The 20,369-nt window shown below is 42.1% G+C and overlaps 1 protein-coding gene across 1 annotated transcript; it reads right to left on the bottom strand.

The window, feature by feature from the left end:
• Positions 1–7,074: 7,074 nt before the first annotated feature.
• ssna1 (Sjogren syndrome nuclear autoantigen 1) lies at positions 7,075–19,555 on the bottom strand. Its single transcript, XM_052037307.1, has 3 exons — positions 19,390–19,555; positions 10,073–10,272; positions 7,075–7,339 (listed from the first exon to the last, which is right to left on the bottom strand). Exons 1-3 carry the CDS (start codon positions 19,547–19,549, stop codon positions 7,253–7,255), a joined length of 447 nt encoding a protein of 148 aa, XP_051893267.1. The 5' UTR covers positions 19,550–19,555; the 3' UTR covers positions 7,075–7,252.
• Between the last annotated feature and the right edge of the window lie 814 nt (positions 19,556–20,369).

Below are 20,369 nucleotides of genomic sequence, written 5' to 3'. Positions count from 1 at the left end.
GGTGGGTGCGTGGAACGCACTGCTGACAGAGGTGGTGGAGGCAGATACATTACGGACACTTAAGAGACTCTCAGATAGGCACATGAATGATAGAGAAATGGAGGGCTATGTGGGAGGGAAGGGTTAGATAGATCTTAGAGCAAGATAAAATGTCAGCACAACATCTTGGGCCGAAGGGCCTGTACTGTGCTGTAATGTTCTATGTTCTATGCCGCAAAATAGGCTTGTCATAAAGGTTGAAGGCCTGGAATAACAGGAGCTGTGGCCAATTTTTCATCCTCTGCAACAGGAACTAGAGAACAGTGAAAGGCTGTTTGTTTCTGGAAGTGTGCAGTGGAGTTCCACAAGGTTCAGGAGGCCATAAGACATAGGAGCAGAATTAGGCCATTAAGCCCTTCGAGTCTGCTCTGCCATTCGATCATGGCTGATTTACTTTTCCCTCTCAACCCCATTCTCCTGCCTTCTCCCTGTAACCTTTGATGCCCTTACTAATCAAGAACCTATCAACCTCCACTTTAAATATACCCAATGACTCGGCCTCCACAGCCGTCTGTGGCAACGAATTCCACAGATTGACAGTGAATTCCACAGAATTCCACAGTACTATGGGCCATCAAAGATGCCTTCCGAGCCACCCCTTGCCCTCACTTTAGTAAACCTGACCACCAGGCTGTGCTCCTCCTCCCTACATACCAACAGAAACTGAAACAGGAGGATCCAGTACAGAGAGTCATGCAGTGCTGGTCCAAGGAAATAGATGAGCTTCTATGCGACTGCTTTGAGTCCGTGGACTGGTCCATGTTCAAAGACTCAGCTGCCAGCCAAGATGAGTATGTCCCCACCATCACGGACTTTATCAGCAAGTGTGTTGAGGACTGTGTACCGAAGAGGACAATACAGGTGTTCCCAAACCGGGAACCATGGATAAACCGGGACATCCACTCCCTACTGAAGTCGAGGACTGCTGCATTCAAATCAGGTGACCCTGACCTTTACAAGAAATCGAGATATGACCTCTGGAAAGCTATCAGGAATGCGAAGAGACAATACTGGTTCAAAATAGAGTCCTAGACCAGCCGTCAGTTGTGGCAGGGGCTTACAACGCTATAACAGGCTTCAAAACAAAGACGGGCAGCATCACTGACAACAGCGCATCCCTTCCTGATGAGCTTAATGCATTCTATGTGCGTTTTGAACAGAAGGGATGTGGAGTGTCACCACCCACCCTGACAGCCTCCAATGCAACTGAACCCGTGGCTACCGTCGAGGATGTAAGATCAGTCTTCTGGAGAGTGAACCCAAGGAAAACATCTGGCCCAGATGGTATCCCTAGCCGTGTGCTCAGATTTTGTGCTGATCAGCTGGCGGGGGTATTTGTAGACATATTTAACCTCTCCCTGCTTCAATCTGAGGTTCCCACCTGTTTTAAGAAGACCACCATCATCCCGGTACCTAAGAAAAACAAAGTAACATGCTTTTATGACTACCGACCAGTGGTTCTGACATCCACCATCATGAAGTGCTTTGAGAGGCTGGTCATGGCACACATCAACTCCAGCCTCGCAGACAACCTCGACCCACTGCAATTTGCCTACTGCCGTAACAGGTCTACATTGGATGCCACCTCCCTGGCCCTACACTCAGCTCTGGAGCATCTGGACAGTAAAGACACCTATGTTAGACTATTGTTCATTGACTACAGCTCCACCTTCGATACTATAATTCCAAGCAAACTCATCACCAAACTGAGACCTGGGACTCAGCACCTCCCTCTGCAACTGGATCCTTGACTTTCTGACCAACAGACCGTAATTAGTGAGGATAGGCAGCAATACCTCCAGCACGATTATTTTCAACACTGGTGCCCCACAAGGCTGTGTCCTCAGCCTTTATACTCATGACTGTGTGGCCAGATTCTGCTCTAACTCCATCTACAAGTTTGCAGACGATACCACCGCGGCAGGCCATATCTCAAATAACGAAGAGTGGGAGTACAGGAAGGAGATAGGGAGCTTAGTGACATGGTGTCATGACAACAACCTGTCCCTCAATGTCAGCAAAACAAAAGAGCTGGCCATTGACCAGGAAAGGGGCCTGTTTATATCAATGGTGCTGAGGTCAAGAGGGTTGAGAGCTTCAAATTCTTAGGAGTGAACATCATCAATAGCCTGTCCTGGTCCAACCACGTAGGGTCCATGGCCAAGAAAGCTCACCAGCACCTCTACTTCATCAGAAGGCTAAAGAAATTTGGCATGTCCCCTTCGACACTCACCAACTTTTATTGCTGCAACATAGAAAGCATCTTATCTGGTTGCATCATGGCTTGGTATGGCAACTGCTCTGCCCAGGACCACAAGAAACTGCGGAGAGTTGTGGACACAGCCCAGCGTATCACAGAAACCAGCCTCCCCTCCATGGACTCTGTCTATACCTTTTGCTGTCTTGGTGAAGCAGCCAGCATAACCAAAGACCCCACCCACCCGGATCATTCTCTCTTCTCTCCTCTCCCATCAGGCGGAAGATACGGGAGCCTGAGGGCACATACCACCAGGCTCAAGGACAGCTTCAATCCCATGGTGATAAGATTATTGAACAGTTCACTTATATGAGATGGACTCTTGACCTCACCATCTTTGTTTGACCTTGCACCTTATTGTCTACCTGCAATGCACTTCCCTGTAGCTGTGACACTTTACTCTGTATTTTGTTATTGTTTTTACCCTGTACTACCTGAATGCACACTATACTTCCTCAATGCACTATGTAATGAATTGATCTGTACGAACGGTATGCAAGACAAGTTTTTCACTGTACCTTAGTACAAGTGACAATAATAAACCAATACCAATACCATTGCTTTTTGTTATAGGTCAATTCATTACGCACTGCAGTTACATTGAGTTAGTTAGTACAGAGTGCATTGATGTAGTACAGGTAAAAACAATAACAGTACAGAGTAAAGTGTCACAGCTGCTGAGAAAGTGCAGTGCAATAAGGTGTAAGGTCACAACAAGGTAGATTGTGAAGTCATAGTCCATCTCATTGTATAAGGGAACCGTTCAATAGTCTTATCACAGTGGGGTAGAAGCCATCCTTAAGTCTGGTGGCACGTGCTGTCAGGCTCTGGTATCTTCTACCTAATGGAAGAGGAGAGAAGAGAGAATGACCCGGGTGGGTGGGGTCTTTGATTATGCTGGTTGCTTCGCCAAGACAATGAGAGGTAAAGACAGAGTCCAAGGAGCGGAGGCTGGTGTCCGTGATGCGCTGGGCTGCGTCCACAACTCTCTGCAGTTTCTCGCGGTCCTGGGCAGAGCAGTTGCTGTACCAAGCCGTGATACATCCAGATTAGTAATTTGGACAAGTACACAGGGCACAATTTCTGAATTTGTAGAGGACATAAAATTTGGAGGCTTTTTGAACTGAGGATAGGAATAGATCAAGGAGATATAGATACACTGGTGGAATTGGCTGGTAGATGGCAGATGCAAAGTTTTACTTTCTGGTTGGAAGAATGAGAAAAGGTGATATTAAGAGGGCACGTTTGTAAAAGGGATACAAGAACATATTTTTGGGTATTTGGGTCATTGAAAATGACAGGGCAGGCTGAGGAAGTGATGTGGTTGAACGCTTTAGAAATAAGAATTATAGAATATAATAGCAAGGAATACACGATGAACCTTTAATAAAGCACTGGTTCACCCACAACTGTAATACCATGTCCGGCTCTGGGCTTCATACTTTAAGAAAGACAAAAAGTCTTCAGAGAGGGAGCAGAAGAGATTTACCATCAAGATTCTGGGGATGAGGGACTTGCAGGCTGGAAGAGATGGGGATGTTCTTCTTGGAGAAGAGGTAGTTTTAGGGATCTGCTCGAAGTACTTAAAATTATGAAGGGTATCAACAGAGTAGATTGAGAGCAAGTATCCCCATGGGCAGACAAGTCAATAACTAGGGTCACAGAGTGAAGGAAGGTGATTGGCCAAAGAACCAAAAGTGATGATGAAAACTGTCTCTATACAGTAAGTGGTTAGGGTCTGGAATGCATTGTTGGGCTGGAGGCAGATTCAATTGTAACATTCAAAAGATATTGTGTTTCTGTGGCATTTTTTGTTTTTATATCTGCTCAACCATATTCAGTTTGAGTTCCATCAGGACCGCTTGGCTCCAGAGATTCATACTTTGGACTACTTTAATGAGAACAAGAGGAGACACAAGTGGTCAGCATCTGGAGTGCATTGCCTATATGGTTCTCAAACATAAAATGAATCAGTATTTGGGCAGAAAAAAACTGTAGAGCATGGGGATTAGCTGCATTGCTCTTGCAGAGAGCTGGCACAAACTTTAGGGCTCCTTCTGTTCCATTGTCATTCTATGATTCCTTACCCAGTATGTCCTATGTGCCACTCCAGCTCACCTCATGAACTTTTAACTGCCCTCTAAAATGGCCACAAATCACCACTCCATAGAAGTTAGGGATGGCCAGTGAAGTTTGCTTAGCCAGTGACATCCACATCTACTGCTCATACACAATAATCTTGTTGCCTCAGTAAAGTAGCCAACATAATCAAAGACCCCTACACTCCGGACATTCTCTCTTCACCCCCCCTCCCATCAGGCAGAAGATACAAAAGCTTGAAAGCACGTACCACCAGGCTCGCTTCTATTCCGCTGTTATAAGACTATTGAATAGTCCCCCAGTATGATAAGATGGACTCTTGACCTCACAATCTACCTTGTTATGCCCTTATGCCTTATTGTCTGCCTGCACCGTACTTTCTCTGTAACAGTAACACTTTATTCTGCATTCTGTTATCGTGTTCCCTTGTACTACTTCAATGCACTGTTGTAATGAATTGATCTGTATTGTTGGCAGGCAAAACTAAGTTTTTCACTGTACCTCAGTACGTGACAATAAATCAATTTACCGATGTACTGATAGTTATTACATCAAAATGCTTTTCAACTGCACAACTTATTTTAGTCATAGAGTCAGGGTAATGCAGCGTGGAAACAGGCCCTTTGGCTCATCTCATCCACCTTGACTATGGTACTCAACGAGCTTGTCTTATTTACCTGCGTTTGGTCCATATCCCTCCAAACCCTTCCTATCCATGTACTTATCCAAATGTCTTTTGAATGTTGTTATTGTACCTGCCTCAACCACTTCCTCTGGCAGCCCACTCCATATATGCACCATCCTCAGCATGAAGTTTCACCTCTCTTGGAATGCAAGAGATTGAGGGGTGACCTTAAAGAGGTGTAAAATCATGAGAGGCAATGGATAGGGTGAATGCACATAGTCTTTTTCCCAGGGAAGGGGAACTAAGGACTTGAGGGCATAGGTTTAAGGTGAGAGGTGAAAGATTTAAAAGGGACCTAGTTTGCCCAACCTCTCCCTATAACTCAGGCCCTCGAATCTTGACAGCATCCTCATAAATCTTCTCTCCACTCTTTCCAGTTTAATGATGTCCTTCCCATAACAGGACGACCAAAACGGAACATAAAATCACCCACAATGATGACTATGTTTAAATAATCCAAGCTTTCCATATCTATATACTTTATTACAAAATAAAACTACAAACTCAAGTTTTTTTTTAAAAACAATCAAAAATCCCTGATAATTCCTGAAAGTTTATCCAGAATTGGCACCGTTTCTGTCTTACTTCAAACCCTAGAACTCTAGTAGCATCATTACTGGTTACTGAGTTATCATAGTATCCAATAAAGCCCCGCTGGTCTCTTGCATCTCATCTGTCAATTATTTTTAAATATTTTTAAAAATTAGCATGCATCAGTATCTCTCCATCGTTTATATTGAAAATGCCACACAAATCTTATTATGCCTCTCAGTACTTTGAGGTAAATATATATGCCACTCAATGATAAGTTAGTTTCGAGCTTTTGGTTTGGCCAAGAATTCATTTATACTGATCAAAAAAGTGTTATCGGTACCTAAGGTTACATTTCTTAACTAAGCACTAATGTTTATGTAATGCTTATCCTGTATTTTAGTCCCTATTGCCTGGATCCTCAGAGTTTTCCTTTAGTGCTGTGCTACTAGAAGAATCAGTATTTTGCAAGTGTAACGACGTATGTCTATGCTTGTTTGCTGATCATAGACAAGACCTTCAGAAAGCACTGCTGAAATTCTCCAACTCAATTAAATTTGTTTGAATTGTTCTCTTATTTCATTTAAGTCAATCCGTTCAGTGTTATATATCTGGCTCCTGCTGGTCAATGTTGCTGGCTGCATATTAAAATTGTTCACAACTTGCTCTCTCTGCGGCCATCGTCCCCCCCTGGCAAGTTGCATGTTGACAAGGGCATCTAAAAACCTGGTTTAAGGTCAGCATTGTCTCTTGTAGCTTTAAGCATTGAGCCATGAAGCTGTACCATCAACTCAAGACCCTAAACTGCTGGATTTTCTAATATCCATTTGAATGTATCCATGATAAGAACATATCAGTTTCCACATCCTTATCAAAACTTACCAAGTTCGTCTTGTCTGTAATTGGTTTAGTCTGAGCTTGTTTATTCTTTTTTACATTGAAGATATCGAACTAGAGCAAGCAGATTGATAAAACACAGCAATGAACTGGAAAAGTGAACAGATTACTTAAGATCAACTTGTTTGTGTTTTTAAACCACAAGTCTGCATGTATGTTTTCTCCCTTCTTTGTTTATTCCTTTTTATATACTTCCAACAGTATCTTAGGGTGTGAATCTTTTACTATGACTATAAGTCTGAACTCAGTTGTGCTATCTATAGATGCTGCCTGGCCAAACTTTAGAACTTTGTGTTTGACTGTTCAAAAAACTTATGACTGCATCAAGATTTTTCTAGCCAATGCCCAGAGACATTAGCTGTTCCTCTCCAGCAATGAACTTTCTTGGAAACACAGCATTTTCCTTCAATGCCGAAGTGATTGGGGGGAGTTCACACGATACAGCTATCACAGCAGTCATGGATCACTATTCCTCCTGCCATTGTAAAAGGCAGGTAAACTTCTGTCTAGTGCTGGAAGGATTCCCAACCACCCATTCTAATGACTATGTTTAAATAATCCAAGCTTTCCATATCTATAAACTTTATTGCAAAACAACACAACAAACTCGTACTTTCTTAAGCAATCAAAAATCCCTGATAAAGGTGTTATTTGAAACTGTACATCAGTTATCTTCTGTTAGGCATCTGTTGAGGACATTTCACACTGTTATAATTGAAGCTGATTGCAGAAAATCAGGAGTCCTATTCATCTCTGTTCTCCTTGACCTGATTCAGAGTTCCAGCTTCCCGTTTCAGGACAGTCAGCAGCGTCTGTGAGCTTTCCAGGATCTGTGCAAACAGAAGGGAACAGCACACCAACAGTGCATTTAACTGCTGCAGTGGAAGGACAGCAGGAAGAAAATGTAGGATTGTGTAAGGAAGAATTAAGTAGGCAATGAATCTTCTCCCTTGCAATTTGGAGTATGACAAAGTCATCTACACTGAAGCTTTTATTTATTCCAGGGTATATACAGAAGACAAAAGGTGGCAACAACAGATGGCAAATATGTCAATGTCAAAAGGACCTTTTTCACAGCACTCTTAGGAAATTAATTCTAAATCTGCAAATCACAACTAAATCATCAGTCAAGATGACTACAACTCACTGACTGACTTGCTGCAATTGGGAATAGTCATCCTGTTGCTGTGTCAGAAACTCCATTTCCAGGGAAGGATATCATACAAATCGTTGGCAAAACGCAACACTAATTTCTCATCCATGTACAGCCATGCTGCTGTAAATAAAAGGGGATCCTTCCTAATCCTAAGTCATCACTAAGCCTTCCTTCAGTCCAGTCCTCTTTCAAATAGCCTATGAGATTTTCTTTTCCATAACATAAATTTGGAAAAAGTACAATAAATATTGCACTTTAAGACCTTTGTTCAAGCAAAGCACACAAAAAAAGGTGAGAGAAGTTGGACGACTCTGTGATAGTGAGCTGGCCTTGATGATTTATTGCTACCTTGTAAGTTGAATACATTCAGTGGGTACTGCAGTGAATCTGAAGCAGAAAGACCATTTATACACTCCTCCCCCAGCGCTGTGACAGTACTTCCCATTTGCAAAGGGCTGATGACTCAATTGGGGCAGGGAATAGCTGCTAGAACAGACATGGGGAAAAGACGGATCATGCAATTAACAGTATAGACTTAACGGGACAAATGGCCATCTCTGTTGTACTAATGCTTGATGTTGATAGTTTACTAAAATATAATTCTGACGTCAAATTTAAATAAGCAATTTCTTAGTTAGTATGAGCAACTGATGAAGGTCTGACTCCCATGGTGCAGGAAGTTACGAGATATCAGATCTACTAGAAAAGTGAAAACACCTTCCACTTGAACAGCAGGGACTATTTAAAAAACAGAATGCAGTAAGATGCCCAGGCAGCACAAAGCTTCAATATGAAGGGTAGGAGGGAAGAGTCAGTTTCTCTTGTTAGGTGAATCAACAGACGTAGCATGATTTTTATTTTGCTTTATTATGCAAAAATGAATGAAGCTGTGCAAATTCATATCCTGGTCACAATTGGTACTCTGTACATTCACATTGTAAAATAAACCAGCTACATAATACTTAGCAGACCCTTTTTTCATTCCAGATATGATTCAGCTTCTCTTATTTACATTATCTCCAGACTAGCCTTTGTTCTTCCACTTATCCCATTACCACCACCCTTCATTTCACACTATTAAAGTTTTTTGTCATTTAGAGTCACAGAGATACAGCACGGAAACAGGCCCTTCAGTCCACCGAGTCAGCGCCAACTATCAAAAACTAAATTTAACATCAATACTACACTAACCCACTCTATTCCTTCCACATTCCCATCATCTCCTCCCAGAACACTCATTCACATACGAGGGGCAATTTACAGCAGCTAATTAACCTCCAAACCTGCACAGTGTTGGGATGTGGGAGGAATCTAGAGTACCCAGAGGAAATCCACAAATTCCACACAGACAGCAAGACAGGTGAGGACTGAACCCGGGTCACTGGTGCTGTGAGGGAGTGGCTTCACTGTGCCACTCTTAATCTCTCCTGCCTTACATCCCATCACAGATCTTCCCTTTCATTTTCTCTTCCCCTCCTTCTTTCCTGCATCAAGAAACCTGATAATCCCTATTTTTTCTCAGTTCCAATGAAAGGTCATTGATCCAAAATGTTAATTCTGCTTCTTTGTCCACAGATGCAGTCTAACCTGTGTATTCCCAGAGTTTTCTGTTTTTACTTTCATGAGTATGCTTGGTACACTGGAGAGTGGAGCAAACAGGAAAGACAAGAACACAGGGATGTTACCAGATTTTGATACTCTATTAGAATCTCCTACTCTGAGAAGAAGTGAGCTGGGGAGTGGATCATAGTGGGTGGAGAGTAGATTGAGAAGCAAGAGGGAGAACACTCCACCAAAGGACTCCAGTAAAGTTGAGATAGAAAAGAGGGAATCAATTTCTATTAGTTGAAGATGAGAACTACATGGAGGAAATAGATGCTTCAGTTTATCTGGCAAAACCCCAGTGCGGTGAGCCATTTTAACTAATGCCAAAGCAGGGATCGAAACTCTGATTAAGACCTATTTCAATGCTCCTGTATACACAGCAGGAACTTTGCACAAGTTATGTCAGAAGAGTAGTGCGCACCATCAAACATCACTGCAGATACTTAGCTGTAATATCCATGAAAGTGCCAGCAACTATTTCAGTTTTCTGTTCTCCAAGCACAAATGCTTAGGCATCCTTACAAAAGTATAACAGCACAGCCCCAGGATACAAAACGTGGATGCGTCTCAAAGGTGCACTCACAAAAGAGGTTTTGATTGCCTATGGTTGTAATCCCACTTAATTAAAATGAGGTCTGTGGTGAACCTGAACATAGGACAATCATGGATGCAGTAAGGAAAAACAACTGACAAAAGCCTTGGTTTTCCCATAGGTGTTCAATGTCATGACTGTGCATCTTGATGATTTTTCACACATTTTATATGATTCCAATTATCAGAATCTGATAGGTTTTGCACTCACCTTCATATAAGCAGCTTCAGTCTCTGCAATAGTTCTATCAAATTCATTTCGGGTGGCCATCTTGCGCGCCAGGCTCTCATTCACCTTTGCAAGTTTCTCTGTCAAAATGCGGATGTCATTCTGCAACTTGTTCTTCTGCTCTTCTTCCTGGAGAATGTGCTGGTTCAGCTCTTCTCTCTTTGTGCACAAATCCTCGATACCTGGCATAACAATCTGTTGTTAGGGCAGGAAATAAAACATCCAGCAAGAGTATTATCAAGAAATATGGACTAACGCAGTCATGAAGTAATTGAATAGGTGACAGATCGAAGGACTGAATGGACACTTCCTGGAAACAAGTTGTACTGTTCTCCAATACTCTCTTCCTTTTCCCATGCCCTCTTCTTTCCTTCTCCTCTCTTCATACAACATACAGAAATACATGGGTACAATCTAATAGCCATCACAGAGCTGTGGTTGCAAAGTGACAAAGGTTGGTAATTAAATATCCTGGGAGACTTCACTTTCAGAAGAGATAGACAAAATGAAAAAGGAAGTGGGCTAGCACTAATTTTAGGGAATTAATTAATGGCAAAAGAGAAGGATCTTAGCTGAGAAAAATATGAAATAGAATCAGTTTGGCTGGAGGTGAAGAACAGCAAAGGCCAGAAAATATTGGTGCAATTTATATAACTACTCCTAAAAATAGAAATATGGGACATAATATGAATCATGAAATTATAGATGCATGTAACAACAGTAGTAAAATAAACATGGGCATACCTAAATATAGACTGGGCAAGCCAAATGAGCAGTAATTTCATGGAGGATAATTCATCGAGTTTATAAGAGACAGTTCCCTAGATCAGTGCCATCAAGAAAAGATATTCTTTTACATTTGGTATTGTATAATGAGAAAAGGTTAATTGATGAACTGATGATTAAAAGGCCTTGAGGGAACAGTAATCATAATACAATAGAATCTTGCATAAAGGCTGAAAATGATATAGTTTAATCTGAAATCTGACTATTACATCCAAATATGGTAAACAACAAAGGCACAAGTTGGCAATGCTAAATTGGAAAACTACATTAAAAGGTATGGTGGCAAATAAGCAATGGCTAAAATATTAGACATCGTTGACAAGTAATATATATCGCTGTAAAACAAAAAACAAGAAAAGTGGTCCAGTCATTGCTATCAAGAGGTTAAAAATAGTATTAGGTCAAAGGAAAAGACATGATGTTGCTAAAAGAAAGCACTAAGCTTGCAGATTGATAAGATCAGACTGAGGCTTTGATAAAGGAAAATTCAAGAGTAGGCAAACTGTAAAAGCTTCCATAGATATGTAAAAATGAACAGTATTAACGTGGATATGAAACAAACTGAGACAGGAAAGCATATATAGGGGAAATAAGGAAATTCCAGAGAAATTAGCCTAATCTTTTGTATTTCAAAGTTAAAACACTGCTGATGTTGGAAATCTGAAATGAAAATATTAAATCCTGGGGACCCACAGCAGATTGGGCAGCAAAGGATCAGAGTTAATGGTACAAGTCAATGGTCTTTCACAAGATAAAGGAGCAGAAGTAGGCCATTTGGCCCGTCGAGTTTGCTCCATGAGCTACACTAAAACTATTCCTACCAAGCCCCAATTTCCGGCCTTGTCCCCATATCCCTTGATACCTTGACTAATTAGATACCCATCTATCTCCTCCTTAAACACCCCCAATGATTGGGCCTTCACGGCTGTATGTGGAAAAGAATTCCATAATTTCACTACCCTCTGGCTAAAGAAATTTCTCCTCATTTCTGTTTTAAACCGGTACTCTCTAATTCTAAGATTGTGCCCTCTAGTCCTGGACTCACCCACCAAGGGAAACAGCTTAACCACATCTACTCTGTCCAGTCCTTTCAACATTCTAAATGTTTCTGTGAGGTCCCCTCTCATTCTTCTGTACTCCAGCGAGTACAGTCCAAGAGCTGACAAACGCTCATTGTATGTAAGCCCTTTCATTCCGGGAATCATCCTCGTAAATCTCCTCTGAACCCTCTCCAACATCAGTACATCCTTCCTAAGATATGGGGCCGAAAAATGCACACAGTATTCCAAATGAGGCCTCACCAGTGCTCCATACAGCCTCATCAACACTTCCCTATTTTCATACACTATACCTCTCCAAATGAATACCAACATAGCATTCGCTTTCTTTACCGCCGATCTGACCTGGTGGTTAACCTTTAGGGTATCCTGCACGAGGACCCCCAAGTCCCTTTGTACTTCTGTACTTTGAACTTTCTCCCCATCTAGATAATAATCTGCCCCTTTATTTCTTTTTCCAAAGTGTACAACCACACAATTCTCAACATTGAATCTCATCTGCCATTTCTTTGCCTATTCTCCTAAACTAAGTCTCTGCAATCTTCCTGTTTCTTCAATACTCCCTACTCCTCCGCCTATCTTGGTGTCGTCTGCAAACTTAGCCACAAAATCATTTAGTCCATCATCCAAATCATTAATGTACAAAGTAAAAAGAAGCAGCCCCAACACCGACCCCTGCGGAACACCATTAGTAACAGGTAGCCAACCAGAACAGGATCCTTTTATTCCCACCCTTTGCTTTCTGCCTACCAGCCAATGCTCCACCCATTCTAATATCCTACCTGTAATTCCATGAGCTCTCGTCTTATTAATCAGCCTCTCGTGCGGCACCTTGTCGAAGGCCTTTTGGAAGTCTAAATACACAACATCCACAGCCTCTCCCTTATCCACCCTACCTATTTCCTCAAAAAAACTCCAATAGGTTGGTCAGGCAGGATCTTCCCTTCACGAAACCATGCTGGCTTGGACCTATCTTGTTTTGCACCTCTAGGTATTCCATAACCTCATCCTTGACGATCGATTCCAATATCTTTCCCACCACCGATGTCAGACTAATAGGTCTGTAATTTCCTTTATGTTGCCTCCCACCTTTCTTATACAGCGGAACTACATTTGCAACCCTCCAGTCCTCTGGAACCATGCCGGAGTCTATTGATTCCTGGAAAATTATCACCAATGCCTCCACAATCTCTAAAGCCACCTCTTTCAGAACCCGGGGGTGCACCTCATCCGGTCTGGGAGACTTATCTGTCTTTAGTCCATTTAGCTTCCTTAGCACCTTCTCTCTAGTAATCTTAACTGAACTCAGTTCTATCCCGAGGCCCCTGACTATCCGGTATATTGCTGATGTCCTCCACAGTGAAGACCGATGCAAAATACTCATTTAGTTCCTCTGCCATCTCTTTATCATCCATTATAATCTCTCCTGCACTGTTTTCAATTGGTCCTATATCAACCCGTGTCTCGCTTTTACTCTTCATATATTTAAAAAAACTCTTAGTATCCTTTTGAATGTTATCTGCCAACTTCCTTTCATAATTCGTCTTTTCTTTCCTAATGACCTTCTTAGTTTCTTTCTGTAGGTTTTTAAAAGTTTCCCAGTCTTCTGTTTTCCCACTAATTTTTGCTTCCTTGTATGCCATCCCTTTTGCTCTTATTTTAGCCTTAACCTCTCTCGTTATCCACATTTGTGCCTTTTTTCCATTCAGCACCTTTTTTCTTGGAATATATCTATCCTGCATTTTCCTTATTTCTTGTAAAAATTCTATCCATTTCTGCTCTGCTGTCCCTCCAACTAGCTTACTCTTCCAATCAATTTGGGCCAGTTCCTCTCTCATGCCACTGTAATTTCCTTTGTTCCACTGAAATATTGATACACCTGCTATCAGCTTCTCCTTTTCAAATTTGAAACTGAACTCAATCACATTGTGATTGCTAGTTCCTAATGGCTCCTCTACCTTTAGTTCCCTAATCACCTCCAGTTCATTACACAGCACCCAAGCCAAAACAGCTGATCCCCTGGTGGACTCATCAACAAGTTGCTCCAAAAAGCCATCTTGTAGACATTCCACAAACTCGCTCTCCTGAGATCCACTGCCTTGCTGGCTTTCCCAATCCACCTTCATGTTAAAATCCCCCATAATTATCTTAACGCCGATCCTCTGACACGCTTTTTCTATTTCTAACTGTAACTTATAGTCCACATCCTGGCTGCTGTTAGGGGGCCTATATATAATTGCTATTATTTGTCCTTTTACACTTGCTATTTCTTAGCTCCACCCATAAGGATTCCACTTCTTCTGACCCAATGTCCTTCCTTTCTGTTGATTTTATATTATTACTAACCATAAGGGCCACACCACCCCCTCTGCCTACCCACCTATCCTTCCTATGCACTGTGTACCCCTGGACATTCATTTCCCAATCATATCCGTCATTAAACCATGACTTGGTGATTGCCACAATGTCATATTTTTTAATCTGTAGCTGTGCCACTAGGTCATCCACTTTATTCCTAATGCCACGTGCATTTAAATATAGTATATTTAGGCGAGTATCTGCTACTGATTTTGTTGTACTTCTGTTGTTCAGCAAATTATCCTGATTCCTTCTTACCATCTTCACTGCACACTGTCTTAGACTTGTTCCTATATACCTCTTCCTCTATCCTAACATCCTGGTTTCCATCCCCCTGCCAGATTAGTTTAAACCCTCCCCAACAGCTATATTAAATATTCCCACCAGGATATTGGACCCCTTGGAGTTCAAGTGTAACCCATCCTTTGTGAATAGGTCATGCCTGCCCCAAAAAAGGTCCCAATGATCCAGGAATTTGAAGGGCTGCCCCCTGCACCAGTCACTCAGCCACGCATTCATCTGCCAGATCTTGCTATTCTTACTGTCATTAGCACGTGGCACAGGTAGTAATCCTGAAATTACTACCCTGGAGGTCCTGCTTCTCAACCTTCTTCCTAGCTCCTTGTAATCTTCCTTCAGGAACTCTTCTCTTTTTCTACCTATGTCATTGGTACCCCCATGTACCAAGACTTCTGGCTGATCACCCTCTTCCCTCAGAATATTCTGGACCCAGTCCATGACATCCCGTACCCAGGCACCAGGGAGGCAAGACACCATCTGGGTTTCATTATCGGGTTCGCAGAATCTCTCATCTGTTCCCCTCACGATAGAATCCCCAATAACCTCTGCATTACTCCTTTCCTGCTGGACCACAGCACCAGGCATGGTGCCAAAGTCCCAATCACTGTGGTCTTCCTCTGTCGGGTCATCCTCTCCAACAGAATCTAAAATGAGATACCGATTTTTGAGGGGGACCGCCACAGAGGTACTCTCTACATATTCTTTATAACTTCTGTCTATCTCCTGCTCACTCTCCCCAATCAGCTGAAGGTCATTGAGCTGCTGCTCCAGACTCTGAACACGTTCCTTGAGGAGCCGCATGTCAATGCACTTTGCGCAGATGTAGTCATCGGGGAGGCTGGTAGTCTCCCAGGGTCCCCACATCTGGCACTCCAAACATAAAACTAATCCCAGATGCATACTGCCATAAACTAGTAATTTACCCCCACTCACTGGATGTCTTCCTCTATGAATAAAATATTTTGTTATATTCTCCAAGAAAGACAAAGTCTGGAAATGGTGGAGGACGGTGGGTCCAGAGTAACACAGGTTCAAAAAAATTAATGTCATTAAGAAACTGGAATTAGAAAAATTACTAGAACTAAAAGGTGATAAATCCCTAGGACCTGATGACCTGCATCCTAAGATTTTGAAAGAGGTGACTATGGAAACAATGGATGCAATGGTTGTCATCTTCCAAAACACAGATTCTAGAACGGTTTCCACAGATTGGAAGTTAGCAAATGTTATCCCTCTATTTAAGAAGAGGGAGAGAGAGAAAACAGGGAAAATAGACCAGCTGGCCTGACATTAGTTGCAAGGAAAAAGATTATAAAGGAAAGTAGTAACAAGGAACTTTGTAAATAATAATATTGAATTAAATCAAATTTAACAAATCTTCTGGATTTTTTATTGAATTAGTAGAATAGATAAGGGTGAATCAGTTGATGTGGTGTAGTTTAACTTACAGGAAGCCTTTGATAAGGTGCCACACAAAGGATTATTAAACAAAATTTGGGTGGATGTTGCTAAGCTAATATACTGGTGTGGACTTAAGTTAACAGACAGAAATTAGAGATTAGGAATCAATAAATTATTTTAATAATTTTCAGGTTGGGAGACTGTGGCCAGTGAAGTGCCATGGATTGGTGCTGGAGCACCAGCTATTCACAATCTATATCAATGATTTGGATAAAAGGATCAAGTATAATATATCTAAGCTTGCTGATAATACCAAGCTGCATGGTAGTTGACTGTGGGGAGGATACAGAGGGGCTTCCAGGGGATGGTGTATAGAGGGGCTAGGTAAGTGGGCAAGGACATTGAAATTGGAACATAATGTGATAAAATGTGAGCTCATCCACATTGGTAGAAAAAGGACTTATTTTTAAATGGTGAGCTATTCAAGGGTGCTGGCGTTCAGAGCAACCTAGGTGTTCTTTTATATAGATTACTGAAAATAACAGGCATTAGGAGGGCACAGGGTACCTTGGCCTTCACTGCAAGAAGAATAGAAATGTCTTCATCCAATTATATTGGGCCTCAGGAGATTAGATCTTAAATATTGTGAACAAGTCTGTGACAGGTGGAGTCAACAAAGGTTTATCAGACTGATTCTTGGGATGGCAAATTTGTCGTATAGTGAGACATTTAGCAGACTATGCCTACGCTTTGTGGAGATTAAAAGGATCACAAATGATCTCACTGAACATAAGAAATAGGAGCAGAAGGTGGCGATTTGGCCCAAAGAGTCTGTTTAGCCTTTTAATTAAAGCACGGTTGATCTTCAACCATAAACATCATTTTCCTGTCCTACCTAGCCCCATATCCTTGATTTCTCTAATACCCAGAATCTATCAATCTCAGTTTTTAATGCAAACAATTACTTTTAATACAATCAATGAACAGGATTCCAAATATCTGTTAACCTCGGAGTGTAGAATTTTCTCCTCATTTAATCCTACCCATGATTTTGAGACTACTATTCCCAGTTCTGGAATCCTTCTGGCCTTAACCTATCCTGTCAAACCCAAGCATTTTTTGTCTAAATGAGGTCACCACTCATTCTTCTCAGAGTCTTAGTCCACTCAATCTCTTTTCACCTTCACTCTCTTTACAAACAAGTATATCCTTTACTTAAGAAAAACAAAATTGTGCACAATACTCCAGGTACAATCGCACCTTAATGATGGAGTACAATGTGGAAAAATGTGATGTTATCTACTTTGGTAGAAAAAACAGAAATGCTGAATAATGTTTTAAATGTTAGCGATTGGGAATATTGATGTTCAAAAGGATCTGCCTGTCCTTGTATATAATTCACTACAAGATACCATGCAGGTGCAACAGATAGATGGTATATTGGCCTTCATCGAGAAGATTTGAATACAACAAGAAAATGGCGCATTACAACTATAATAGTGGATTCACATTTGTTACTTCAAATCTGTAGGAATCATTCCAGGAATTTATAGAATTTTGGAAGATGATAACCAGTGTATCCACTATCTCATAGCCAGCACTTTCAGAGCTCTGTGACATAAATCATCTGGTCCTTTTATCAGTTTTTGAGTTCATTGACTTCTCCAGTAATCTTTCTTGACTAACACTAATTTCTTTTACTCCCTCACTTACACTGAACCCTTGATTCATCAACACTTCGAACAGTTTTTTTTGTCTCTTCCCAGAAGACAGACAAGGTGTGTATTTAATCTTTCCTCCATTTCCTTATTTCCCATTACTAATACTTCATTCCCTGTCAAGGGGGCCTACGTTTGCCTTCACTTTTTTTTCCTTTTTCACATTCCTAAACCTCTTACAATCTGTCCTTATGCTTCTTCCCATTTAGTCTCATCTTCTATTTTCCTTTATCAATTTCTATGTCATCCTTTGCTAAATTATAAAACATTCCCAATCTCACTTTGTCTGGCAACTTTATAAATCTTTTCCTTAAATTTAATCCTATCTTTAATCATGGTTGGGTCCTTTTTTTGCTGTGTCTCTGCACCTTGAATGAATGTATACATGTTGAACAACATTTATTATGTATTTAGCAGCCAGCCACTACCACTGTCAAACTGTGTAATGTGGTTTCTCAATTTACCTTAGCCAACTTGCCCCTCATATACCTTCATAGTTTCATTTGTTTAGATTAATTAGGTGCACAATATGTGATTTCCCTGTTTGAGATGTCCAGAGCCAGGGTCACAGTCTCAAAGGAGATTGGTCATTCAAGAAGGAAATTTTCAATATTTGGAATTCACTACCCAAGAGACCATAAGATATAAGTGTAGAATTAGGCCATTCGGCCCATCAAGTCTGCTCTGCCATTCAGTCATGGCTGAGTTTTTTTTCTCAACTCCATTCTCCTGCCTTCTCCCTGTAACCCTTAACACCTTTACCAATGAAGAACCTATCAATCTCTGCCTTAAATGATCTGGACTCCACAGCCACAGCTACGAATTCCAAAGATTCACCACCCTCTGGCTGAAGAAATAAAGGACATCCCTTTATTCTGAGGCTGTGCCCTCAGATCCTGGACTCTTCTACTAATGGAAACATCCTCTCCATGTCCACTCTGTCCAGGCCTTTCAGTATTTGGTAGATTTCAAGGGGATTCCACCAGCAACACCCAACCCCCATCCCCATCATTCTGAACTCCATCCAGTACAGGCCCAGGGACATCAAACACTTGTTATATAGAATCATAGAACAGTACAGCACAATACAGGCCCTTTGCCCCACAATGTTGTGCCAACCTTTAAACCTCACCTAAGACTATCTAACCCCTTCCTCCCACATATCCCTCTATTTTAAATTCCTCCATATTGCTTATCTAGTAATCTCTTGAATTTGACCAATGTACCTGCCTCCACCATCGCCCCAGGCAGCATATTCCATACCCCAACCACTCTCTGGGTAAAAAACCTTCCTCTGATATCACCCTTGAACTTCCCACCCATTAAAGCCATGCCCTCTTGTATTAAGCATTGGTGCCCTGGGAAAGAGGCGCTGGCTGTCCACTCTATCTATTCCTCTTAATATTTTGTACACCTCTATCATGTCTCCCCTCAACCTCCTTCTCTCCAAAGAGTAAAGAGGAGCTTAAGAAGACCCTGGAGGCCCAGTTGCTGAATATAATTAAGGCAGTGATTGATACATTTTGTATATTACGGGAATCAAGAAAGAAGCGGAGGAAAGTAACACCTACGTAAAAGATTTACCATAACCTTAATAAACGCCAAGAAGGCAGAGGGGCCGAACAGCCAGTTTCCCTGCCTCCCGCCCCAACCCGTCCCACCTCCTCATCCCACTTACATTTGACCAGTTCGTTGTTGTATGTCTGCAGCGCGGCCCCCTGCTGGGTCATGGCGGCGGCTCCGGGCCGCTGTCTCCCCGTTCCCGCCGCCCCGGTGCCCGCGCCGCTCCCGCCAGCCGTCTCCCGGCAACAACCAACCGCCGCCCCGCCCGCCGTCATCAGCCTGCGACCTGAAGTCGCATTGATTAGACGTACAGCGCTTCACCCGCGCTCTCGATCAGGGCATCCTCCGTGGGGAAGGTCGTCCCGGTGGCTTGTCCGGGATCCGAATCCAGAACCGCACCGTGACGGGTATTGCTGAGAGAGTAAGTCTCAGGGCAATGGGAGAGGGGCAGGTAGAGAGGGAGAAGGAAAGGTGGAGAGGGAGAAGGACGCTGCCCTGACGTGACGAGGCCCACTGGTGGTTGAAGGGAGTGTGGACAACAGATTTGAGTGTCAACCCTCGGATAAATTATAATTCAGTTCAAAATCATTAACCGTAATTCTGTCCGTCGTTTACACCAGCCCTTTCTATGTCACATGGGCTTCCTGGTGTGTTGATCACCATATGCCATCCTTTGAAAGGTTTAACTTTTATCACAGGTTACCCAACAGAATCAAGAAATAGAACGGTTTCATTGTTCACTAAGAAATTATTGCTACTGTGATGAAGCAACAAACACACGGCCCAAAAATTGATGTACTATTCCCTCGCAATGGACTGTTTGGTCAACAGTAGTCGAGGTGTCTCCGTATCTGTGGTGGGCAGCAACGGCCGTCTTCTTCTCAAGTTAATCAAGGTGTGAAGCCAACGGCAGCATTGAAAGATCCACCTCACAGAGCTCTCACTGGCTCCGTGATTTTTCACCCTTGTGTGCAAACTTATATCCTGTTTTAGAGGGCTGACAAATGCTCCCTCTCCAACACTATCCTAATTATCCCAACCCATTAATAAGAAATAAACCAACTACTCCCTGACTCCCCCTTCATCTCATATTTT

The sequence above is a fragment of the Pristis pectinata genome, chromosome 23 (assembly GCF_009764475.1).
Source record: "Pristis pectinata isolate sPriPec2 chromosome 23, sPriPec2.1.pri, whole genome shotgun sequence".
In the NCBI taxonomy this organism is placed as follows: domain Eukaryota; kingdom Metazoa; phylum Chordata; class Chondrichthyes; order Rhinopristiformes; family Pristidae; genus Pristis; species Pristis pectinata.
The sequence above is the reverse complement of the archived record's forward strand: the minus strand, read 5'-3'. Positions and strand labels throughout refer to the sequence as shown.